The sequence below is a fragment of the Ciconia boyciana genome, chromosome 13 (assembly GCF_034638445.1).
Source record: "Ciconia boyciana chromosome 13, ASM3463844v1, whole genome shotgun sequence".
Lineage (NCBI taxonomy): Eukaryota > Metazoa > Chordata > Aves > Ciconiiformes > Ciconiidae > Ciconia > Ciconia boyciana.
The window spans coordinates 2,674,513-2,685,993 of NC_132946.1; the positions used below are offsets into that span (position 1 = coordinate 2,674,513).

Sequence of the window (11,481 nt, forward strand, 5' to 3'; positions counted from 1 at the left end):
CCACTTCAGAATCATCCAAGGTGAAACACCGCAGCACTGGGAGATACTGAGCACAAAATACAGCCACACCAGGGACACTGGCAATCAAACATTTGCTAACATGCAAACCATTAGGAGACCTGTCACTAAGAACCTGAAATCCCCAGGACACAGTAACTTGAATCATCTCCAGTAACTGGCCAGGTGTAATCAGTACAGGCAGTGCTGGCTTTACGAGCCAGGCTCCATGAATTTGCTAAATTCAGGCCAGGTTCCCACTATCTGCTTGATTTTACTTTGTTCTGGTCTCAGGGGTATAGCTAGGGGAGCGACTGGGGATTATATTGGGTGGAGTCACAACTTCTTCAAATATTTGAGCTGTGTAACCTGCACCAGCCATTCCTTCAGCCTTCACAAATGGGAGCAGGGCTGGGGAGGAGCCCTTGCTGAAAACCTGAGTGCACCAATACCCCTTCTTAGCCCTGATCCACTCTCACTTGGGGTCTTCGGAACACTAAGCTCTTCTGTTACTTAATGAGATCATTTCATACATTGGCTGCTTGGGTCTATTTTAAGTGTCCCTGTTTTAGCATGGCGGAGAGCAACTGAAGTCACATCCACTGTTAGAGCTAAGGTTGTGCAAGGAACCTCTATGACTCAATGTAGTTGTTGTAGCATCCCAAATTAAATGTGCCTGGTAGGTTTTTTCACGTTTCCTGCATTACATACTCCTCCCAGCCCTGTATTTCCATTCCCAGGAGAGCAGCAAGACTCACTCTCTCTGCAATGTATCATAAAGCCAAGTCATGCAGCACCACTGCTAAATGGGCACAGAAAGCACAGCGGGAGAGAGCAAGGAGGAGCTGGCATCCACATCACCTATCCCAGCAGTTCCTTTTGTATTTTGTTAGATCTTAAAAATAGCAGACGACAAGTCTTGCACACAGCAAGCATCACCGCAGCAGTGTTATGCTGCTGTCAGCTCGTTTCTCCACCCTGGGGAACAACTGCCATTAGTGTGTGGTCTGAGGGAGCTTTTCCTATGGAGAGGAGCAGGTTTCAGGGGCAGAACCTGCATTTGTTCACAGTTGTGTGTTTTCAAAGCTTTTTACTGAAGTTTGAAAGTCTTGGCATTTTCCTTCCCTCCAGAGCACCTTCTGAGCTTTTCCCTCCTTCATTTTACCCAGGACTGAAAGCAAAACCAATGGGGACTCTTGCCCAGGCCACTTCAGAGAAACTCTTATCAATGGGATCCAGGCACTGCAAATAAGAGTGGCAGACCCCCAAAAAGCAGGCAGATGCTGTTTAATTCCCTGGACACTAATGCTTGTCTGGACCTGCCATCCGAGATCTACACCGCAGCCTGTGATTTACACTTCACTGTACAGGTGCCTTTTCAACCAACAGGAGAGTCAGAATTCTGCCTTAAAAGGGATGAAAAGCACAGACAGAGAAATAGAGGGAAGAATGACCTTGTCGAGTAATTGATTTGCATTCTTCCTTGCTTGGAAACAGGGCGATGTGATTCCCTGGGTACGCGCAGGCAGCCGTGCAGTGCTGGCATTTTGCATTAGCAAAAAACCAAAGCCAGCGGTAATTCCTCTGTTCCCTGCAACAGAAGTTTTGCTCCTTTGCTGGCCTTGCCACAGCAAAGGCAGGAGGAGATCTGCCACTTGCTCACACCGCAACATTCAGGCCCCTGAGCCAGCAAAAACGTGTCTGCTCCCTCCACGACCGAGAGAGGAAGCAATTTCTTTGTGAGTTGGTTTTAATGCAATTTTCCCTGGAAGAAACAAGTTGCAAATAGCATTAGGTTGTCATGCCCAATGTATGGCAGCAATTGTCGGGGTGCCCAGATCATCCTCTGCTGCAGCTTTTGGCTGGAGCATGAAGTGCAGCTGCTGTCAAGAAAACTTCCCCGGATTCGGGAAGATTTGGGAAGGGGGATGCAAAGCCTCCACCACCGCAGCACCCGAGGGGCTCCACCAGCTCATCCCCCCTGTTTGCCAGTCCCTGAGCTGCAGCCGGTGCTGGCAGAGGGGATAAAGCTCTGCCCACCTCTCTGCTGTGGCCAAATCCAGCCCCGCGAGGACACAAATAACCAGCTCTGGGCTTTCCCCACAAGATAGGTCCTGCCCCATTACAGTCAGACAGTAATTGAACTCTTTTACCAGGGGACTTCTAACTGAAGACCTGGTTAGGCAGAAAGCATATAAAATCTCACAAAATTAGGCAAAGAAAAGGTGCTGAGGAGCCAGGTAGCGTGAACTGGCAGAGAGAGGACACAGGTTTGCAGTTTCCAGATGCTGCTGCTTGGACCTTTGCCATGAAAGCTAAAACCACCATGGAAAATGAGGGTGCAGGAGGAGAAAGGGGCATCACCAGGCTTTGGCAGGGAGAGCCAGGGTGCACAGCGTGGAGCAAGAACAGGGAACCCCCCCCGCCGTGTCCCACCTCCCCCTGAGCAGCTCATGGGGGGGGGGGGGTGAGGATCAGGGGCTCCCCAGCCTGTCCTGGGGTACCCCTTGCTGCTCTGCCTGGGGACACAGCCCCAGTGGTTTGGGAAACACCATTCCCAACCTCCTACCCCAGCAGACTGAAGGGCAAGGGGTGGGGAAGCAGCCGATGTCTGCATAGCATCTGCAGGCCAAAGTCTCCAGCCTTTTAGCTGTGTTATTGCTCCCTGGCTTGTAAGTGGTTTCTATTTGTTTTAACACTTTCCTATTCTATCTCCTGCATTTTATCTGCTACTTTACATCTTTGTTAGTGAATAGGTTCTTACTAGAATCATTAAGTTCCATTCAACTCATCCAAACGCAACCCATTAGCCTTATTTGTTGCCTGGTTTCCTTATCTGCATTGATGTTATCTGCTTGTTCCTGTTGTAAAATAAAAGTTTCCTTATTGGGAGGAAGAAAGCAGTTTGCCGAAGGCAGAGGTTCTTTTTGTTCTTACCCTGACCGACAGAGAAGGATCCTTCCAGAAAGTGAGGAAGGATGAAACCTCACCACAAACAGCCTCCTTACCCCAAAAAAGGGCTGCAAGAAGATGGGAATGCAGGATGTGTTGGGTACCCCTGCTGCAAGAGATTGTAGCATCCCTGTGACAGAGGGAGGTGAGCACCCTGAGCAGAGCAGGCAGGATGCAGCGAGGCAATACATATTTGCAATGCCAGCTAATCCACTGAGCAGCTGATATTTAAGCACCGAGTGTCAGAGGTGCCGCACACCTGCAGCTCACACCCACGCCATAGATGGTCTGGCATCCCCAGGAAGAATTTTTCAGGTTTTAGTTTTCATGTGATCATTGCTTTTAAGACTTGGTTACCTGAAGAGAGGTTTCAAAAGGGATGAAGAGAGTAATCAGGCTTCCAAAAGCGTCCGGCACATGCTCCGAGCAAACTGCGTAGTGCCTAAACAGGCTTAGAGCACAGCACGGCCCGCCCGAACGCAGCATGCCCAACGTGGGATCGAAGGAGCAACACTAAACTGCTGCTGGGGAGAAGCATGTTTGCTGTCAGGTCCTATTCTGAATATTTACAGGCAGAAAAAACATGCCAAGAGCTAGAGTTTAGGAGGATTTAACATTTTGAGTGAAAGTTGACAGAATAGGGATTTTACCAGTCTTGTTTGGCTGGGAAAAGCCTGATTCACCCTAGCTCACAGCCCTTACTAAGCTTATGATCTGCCAGAAGAGGAGTGTGATTACAGCAGTTACTAAGGGATGGCTTATTGCTGCAGGCTGAAATCAAATCAAGGAATCATGCTATCTTTGAAGAGCACAGTTGAAAGACTGCAGGCTTAGCAACCCTAACCCTGGCTCTGTAAAGCTGCTCTGTAAAGCAGGGAGCAGCAGGATGAGTGCATTCTCTCCAGGATGGGACAAGCACATGGTGAGCAGGAGAGAGCACAGGAGCCAGATTGCTTTAGTGGTTAGCTCAGGGGACAGTGTCAGTCCTCCCAGGTCCTCTTCTCACCTGGCTTTGGCTACTCATTACCACCATAGGGGTGCAAGCAAGGCAATTAACTGTGCTTCAGATTCACTGCTAAACCTCCAGCAAGACGAAGACCTAATCTTCACCTGCTGCTCTATTTATTGAGAATTACGAAGTGCTGTAAGAAGGGCTCTCTTAAAGGAGATGACTTTTGCTTTGCAGCTCACCAGAACAATCTCAGGGAGTCAATGATCTCAGAGTTCAGAAGTTTAATCAACTTAGACGAGGCTGACAGTACAGAGCAGCAGGGTTTGACCAGAAGCAAGCATACAGGAACAGAATAATTAGGAGAGAAAACAGGGAGCACACAGAGGTTTTCTTGATGCCATTTGGCATCAAAAGCACTAAGCACCAATCCAGTCACCAGTTCTGCCAGGTATAATGAGCTCTAATAGCACTGTAAGAGCTATTAACCTGGACACTGGTTGTTTGTCACAGCCAGGATTATAAGCCCTTTAACACCTCTTTCAAGAGAGTATTTCTGAGTAGTTACAGCATTAGGGACTGCACAAAAAGGCACTAAATTCTTTAAGAGCAAGGTTTTCTGCTAGGTCAGTGAAGAAGTTGCAACAGGACCCAAGAAGGGTCCTTGTACAACACCCTCACACTGAGCACTGCTGCAGCTCATCACAGACAACAGAAACAGAGAAGAAAAAAAATACATTCAGAGTACTATGAAAAAAGTAGTGTCTCCTCTAATCCTCTATTAAATACTAAAGGAAAACACTTATCTATATTTTTTCCCCAGCACCTCACTCATTAAACCTGCATGAAATTCACCTCCCCCAGCAAGCCCAAAAGGCACCCCAGCCTTTACTGCTGCCTTATACAGCCCCTCAGCTTGGCAAGGCAGCCTCAGGTGGGCTCCACGTAATTTGCTGCTTCTCCATATAAAAAGGAGTTCAAGCACCACCCTTAAATTCTGCTTCAGGAAAGGGAAAGGGGAGGGGAAGGAAGAGAGAGGAAAGCCCGTTCCATTTTTGAGCTTCTAGGGAAAAGAGGGTCAGAGCCTATAAGAAGTCAGATGCTTCTGTGTTTGAACTCAGAGAAGTGGTGTTTTTAAGTTAAGACTGCAAGTGTAAGGATTTTTTTCCTGTCTTACACTTGCAAGGTAAGAACTGAGAAAATGAGCAAAACCAAGTTATAGAGCAATTATATAGCTAGGTAAGGACTCTGCAGAAATCCTACAAGTTGTGATGCGATGCTTCATTTAGTGCAGTCACGTAAGGAAGGGGAGCGAATGAGCACATTTGGAAGCTACAGGACAGACTTAAGCAGGGGATTCAGTGGGGCAGATAGATCCTCAGTAATTAGTGAGCTGTGCTGCAGGATTTCTTATGTGTGGGTTTGTGATACAGGAAACTGCAGCGGAAGCATCTTTAAAGCAATGTGAAAGCAGGCCTGGCTCAGTTTCTTCATACGGGGATTTCTAGTGGGAACTATTTCTTGTGGCTTTTTCAGGCTTTTCTTAATGAAAAAAAAAGCTGAAACTTAAATCTACAGGAAAAGAAGCTTGAAAGGGGCATTGTGCAGCTATGTGGTGCATGCCTCTGCTCTAAGCCAGAGCTGTCCTTATCTTTCCTGGCAGATCCTAGGATGCCATCGAAGGCTTCCTGGGATGGAGAGGTTGTCCTTCATGCTGCAGCCACTTGCAGAGTCTGATTCTCCTTCTACTTGAAGTGTTTTTTCCTTATATTGAGCACAAATGTTGCCCTACCCCCAGTGGATAAGGGCAGGTCATTTGCTTGCTCTCTTCCTTTCATCACCTTTTTGGTACAAGGGCAGATGCTGTCCCAGCACACTCTCTCATTTTGAGGTGCTCTTCTGGGGCTCTGATGCCAAAGAAATGAAGGAGAGGGTGTTAGATGAGTTTATCCCCTCCCTATTGCCAAAGTTTGGGCTAGTAAGTGTAAACCTCATACAGATTTGCAGTCAGAAAACAGAGGGTGTGTTGTCTTAAAGTCTGTTTTAATCTTCCTGTGCCAACCAGAAGAGATTTTTGGGGGGTAGATGCTTCTCATCTGATGTTTTCTATAATCTTTCTGTTGTTATAGAAGGCTCCTGTTCTCCATTTACAGCTCCTGGTATATGATCTCGACAGGTTCCTCTGCTTCCCCTATTTCTGGCCCTGCCCCAAGGACAGGTAAGGTTATTTTGGCAAATTGGTTTATTGGTGCCTGGTACCTCAAGGGCTTCCTCTTCCATAAGGATTCCGGGGTGAGAGGGACCTACAGGAGAGCTAATGTTTCTTCATAAAATGCACCCGGGGTTTATGACGGCTGAGGCAGCTTTGTCATTTCTGTGTAATACTGTTCACCGAAGGATTTGGAAAAAAGATTCTGACAGATCCCTGCTGACTTATTTCGAAGCATGAAATACAAAGTGCCAATTTAGGGGAATAATTGGAAAAATAAATACAAATTAAGCTTTTCCCTTTTCATTTAGATTTCAGCACTTAAACCCCCCACTTTCTTCTTCTTAAGTTCTCTTTTGAAGAGCTTTTTTTCAAAGTTTAGTCTCCAAGCCACATATTGCTGGAAAAAAGGGATTTACATTCTCTTCCTATAAGAGAGACCCTGGCAGGCTGCCTGTATGTTGATGAGCAGATCTCAAATATTTGTGCCTTGGATTTGGCTCATTAAACTTCTCTAAACAGGGATGCTTGTCCCAGCACTTGAAGTTGGAAAAAACTGATGGATGCATTTAAAAGGGGGCTGTAGGAAAGCCTTTGTACATTAAGCTTTTTAGATATTTCCATTTTTTTCCCCAAAGAACTCGGTAGGTTGAGACTTCTAGTTCTTTGATGCAATAAATGACTAATTTGAATAATGTATGCAACCCAATAACTTTTTTTATTACTTGAAAGGTTATTCTGCACCTGAAACCAATGTGGCTTTAATGATTTACCTGCTTATGCCACTGGCATATCAGTCATGAGCATTTTGAATGTGTCCTATTGCTTCAATAATCAGGCTATCTCTAACTGTGTGTCTAGGTGTTATGAAGATATGCATATATAGTGATATAGATGGATGGATTTTTGCTTGCTTCCTGGTAGAAAGAAACTTTTCCAAAATCAGTGTGGGTTGAACATAAACATGTTCTGGATGTGTTTTTTCCAGTGCTGGATGAAGCGCTGTCAATAACTCCAGCTGGGCATGACATTTTAAGAGGGCTGGATCATTTTTTTTTCTTTTTAATTATAGTCAATGCAGCGAACTGCAGATGGGGGTGAGCCGAAGCTGCGGTGAAACTGCTCGCTACATAAGGAATGTTAGACAGCCCTGCGACCGCATCGGCCTCAGCGAAATAATCCTGCTCCACCACAGGCATCTCATGAGGTTCTCTGCCAGTGGTACCCTGCACCCGCAGCGTGGCTTTCTGCAGCTGCAAAATCCAGGTCTGGGTGGGGAATGATTCAGAATTAGGGACCAAGGAAGGGGGAAAAAAGATTTTAAGCTCTCAAATGGGGTACATGGCTGGGAAAAACAGCCTGCAAATGCCTTCACTGAGACCAGTGGAAAGGTTTCTGCTTGTGCATGTGTTTGCTCAGGGCTGGCACCTCCCTCTTAGTGCTCTCAGGACTAAGTGACAGCTGCAAATAAGCAATGCAGCCATTAGGGCTTTTGCCGTCATTCCAATGGAAACAGCTGATTATGAAGCTTTTTTAGAAGGGGGATGGGAAGGAGATGCTGTGCAATGGCCTGACCTAAGCAGCTGGGATAGCTGACAGCAGGTCAGTGGAGGGTCTGCATAAAATGCCCTTGGGAGTGTTTTTTTTAAAGTTATGCAAGTTTCCCACTTTTCTTTTTCAGGGTTGCAGGCTGCGATGGAAGCAGGAGCAGACACAATGTTTCAAGGCTTGTAGACCCGTTTTCATCATGCACTTACTTCACAGATAGGCTACTTAAAAGTTCCTATCTTCATGAAGACTGTGAGATTTAAAAGATTTGGTATTTATTTTACAGCAAGGGGTCATTAACTTCTGTCTCCCCATCCTGATGCTTGACGACGGGTGTTTATTGGCCTGCAAGGAGGAGTTGGTGTCAGCCTAGTTTCTGGAGTCCTTTGGTGTTAAAGTAACTAAAACTGCCACCCGAGATGATTATGTGGGTCTGGATGTTCAGTCTAGTGCTTTTAGCCCTGTACTGTGAAAAAGCATAAGGAGAGAAGATGAACAAAACCAGGGTACTCAAAGCAAGTGTACTCAAAGCAATATCTTTATTTCAGCTACTTTATCAAACAGCTGTGGATAGGCGAGGTACAGCAGTGAAGCAGTTTGCCTAGCAAGAACTTTTCATGTATCCTTCATACAAATGGCTCGGGATGTACCTTTCCACTGTTACATCAATAATTTTTTAGGAAAAAACCAAAATTGCCTAAAATATCACTGCTTGCAGTAAAGCACCTTTTTTTTTTTTTCCCCCTGTTTCTTTCTGCTTTCCAGAAATGAGGGTGCTACAAGATGGTATTTTTCAGACATGAGCATGGCCTCAAATTCCAGCTTGGCAATGAGCACTCTGAAATTGGATCCTGAGGCAGGGCCCACCATTTTCCTTAAAATGGGAAATACACATGTTCCCAGCCATGCTGGATGTTCTTGTGTGAGAAGTATTGCTGGCAGTACGGAAGTCTAGCAAAGTTATAGCATGTGGCTACAGCTGTACTTAAAACTATGTGCCTCTGAAAAAGCTTTGCCAGATCGATATGCTGTTATTTATCTAATTCTAGCATTATGCTCTCAGAATGTAATATTACCTGAAATGGAACAAAAACATTATTTAGGGTAAGGGTACTGTGCAAAATATTGTTCTTAGCACTGGTGCATTCTTGCCCACCTGAGTGGAGTAGACCTGGTGTAGGTGCTGGCGAGTGTGGGCTCTTACTAGCAATACTGCACACTGCAAAGATACCCAAGTATTGTTGTAGGAGTAATGACATTCCTTAAGTAGCACCCGGATAACTGGTATCCAAAGATGACCCTTAAATATCATTAAAATGTCTTCCCTAAAGCAGAGCAAAGAGGTTAAATTTTTGCAACCTACTTGGCAAACTCGTCAGGGATATTACTGGCGATCTGTACAGGGCTGCAGAACTGGGGCCTTCTGTGTGCTTCTCCAGGGCACATAAGGGCTGAAGCCTTCTCAGTACTTGTGTAGCTTGCATCACCTTGAAGCACAGTCACCTCCATCCACCCAGGTGTCCTTGGCATGGACACACAACCTTGTCAGCAGGCCTGTAATCCTTCCAAGTAGAACTAGACATGCATTTCTAAGAGGGAAGACACTAATGTATCTACCAAAGCTTTGAGCCTAAAGCTGATGAATGGCTACTCTATGGCTGGCTTGATTAAATGGCCATTGAAGATGATGTAAACATCAGACTCCTCACTATAGATGGCATTTTCTCGCTCCCGCTTGAACATCCTCACCCAGACCTCCTCCCCTTCCTGCAGGTCCAGCATCAGGCTCTGGCTCTGCATGATGCTCCGGTCGCTGGGCTGGGCGTAGAGGATGGCCACCTCTTTCTCATTCTTCATCAAGTGCAGGTAGGTCTCCTTGAAGTTCCAGGTGTGGACATTGAGGCTGAAGTAGTAGATTCCTGCCACATAGCAGAAGAACTTCCCCGAGAACATGTTGAAATGCTTGTAGAGGTTCACGAACTCGGTGTCAAAAGTGACGTGCTGGAAGTAGTCTGAGCTATGAAGGGGTTTCCTCCGACCCACCGAGAAAGCAGCGTAGAGCTGCTTGCAGGAATGGCCTTGTGGGCCAGGCTGACCTTTCTGTCCCTTCCGTCCATTAAAGCCACGTAGCCCTCTTTCTCCTTCCTTCCCAACTGCTCCAGGGTACCCTTTCTCTCCCATTTCACCCTTCTCACCTGCGAGCATAAAGGAAAACCTTGTCAAACACAAGCATGTGAAGCCCAAGCTGCAGACACATCCTGCTGGATGCGACCAGCAAAGCAGCTGTGCTAAAACACTGTTTTCCCAGCACAGATATCTGGAAGCATTGGTCAGACACCAGCACCCTCCTAATTCTCAGAAGGATGAAAATGCCAGGTGAAAGTGTGGCTCCACTGAGCTTGTGGTGCCAATGTTCCATGTCCAACAGTGGAACTCCATGGCCTGACCAGACCGGTTATATGAATCCATATTCATGAACCCAGCCACTTTGTGCAGAGGTTTGGGCAAGAAAAGCTACAGATTTTGCTGAGGTCTGATTTGGGCCTGGGAGACGTGGTTGGGTTTGTCTGGTCTGCACATCCCTGCTCACAGGAGTCCCTGGCACATCTCCTGTATTACATGCTTAATTTTTGCCTGCCTTACTGAGACAAAAAATGTGCAATGGAAAAAGTGAGTTCTCACTAGTTTCTAACTCTACTGTTTAGTAATTCTGTGATAACATTTGCATCTGGTTTTTAGTGTGACCTAACTTGAGCTTCTAGTGATTCTGGTTTTTGAGTGATTAGAGCCTTTTGCCAACTCTTCTCACTTGCACACATTTACAGCCTGTGCCATGTCATCCTTTGACCTTCTTTTGGGTAAATAAAGTGGATGAGTTTCTTAGTGTAGGGAGGAGCACAGCTTGCAAAATGAGGGTAAGCAAGTAAGATGAAGGATGTTATCACAGTAGTCAGCTTTACCCACCTTTGAGGATGGTGATATCTATAGTGGGCTGGACTTTGGGCACCGAATAGGCAGGGTCACTGCTCATCCTTGTGTACCGTGAGGAGACGATGGAGATGGGCTGCTCCGAAGGCCCGCAGCATCGCATGCACGAGAGGCGCCGCAGTTCCCGTTTCGGCAGACCCTTTTCCAGCACGGCACCAACATTCGCAGTGGACACCAAGAGCAGGAGAAACACAGGGCTCATCTTCAGCAGAGCCAGCTGGACCGAGCAAAGGAACAAATGATTAACACGATGATTCGAATCAGGGCTTCTGATGGGCCATCTGTTAATGTTACCACAAGGTGCATTTCTTCTGATTAATTATTAGCTTATCTTGTAGTGGCACCAGGAGACTCCAGATAGGAGGGGTGCCCCACTGCGTACTGTTTACAAGCAACGGAAAAGGCAATCCTTGTCTCTCATTACCTGCAGTTGAAATATCTGACAAGAGACACCAGGTAAACAAAAGAAAAAAAGTGCTGAGATGCTTAAAGCTGTCAGAGCAAGCTCTGCTCAAGGCCCACTCGCTGCCTGGCTGCTATTGGAACAGCCCTTGCAAAAGGCGCTGGGTAAAAGACTCGAAGTGTTGCTCTGTTGGTTACTGTTTCTTGCATCGCCACTCTGAAACATTCAAAATCAGATGCAGAAAATGAAACTTTATTTAAATATAGAGCCCAAACCTGATTTTTTTTTTTTTGAGGAATAACCTGAAGGGAAATGAAACTAAAAGAAATCAAAAGCATTTGTCTCTTTAGTCTCAGCCTCTTGCTGGTAACCTCTTTCCAAAGTGACCTAGCCAAGCAGTTTGTGGCTTTGATCATATCCATGTACCGTTCCCAG

At 46.2% G+C, this 11,481-nt stretch overlaps 1 protein-coding gene across 1 annotated transcript; it reads right to left on the reverse strand.

Annotated features, from left to right (window-relative positions):
• Positions 1 to 9,302: 9,302 nt before the first annotated feature.
• On the reverse strand, positions 9,303 to 11,255 carry C1QTNF8 (C1q and TNF related 8). The gene is made up of 3 exons (XM_072878376.1): positions 11,244 to 11,255; positions 10,620 to 10,860; positions 9,303 to 9,850 (listed from the first exon to the last, which is right to left on the reverse strand). The coding sequence occupies exons 1-3, from the start codon at positions 11,253 to 11,255 to the stop codon at positions 9,303 to 9,305; spliced, it is 801 nt and encodes a 266-aa protein (XP_072734477.1).
• Positions 11,256 to 11,481: the final 226 nt, after the last annotated feature.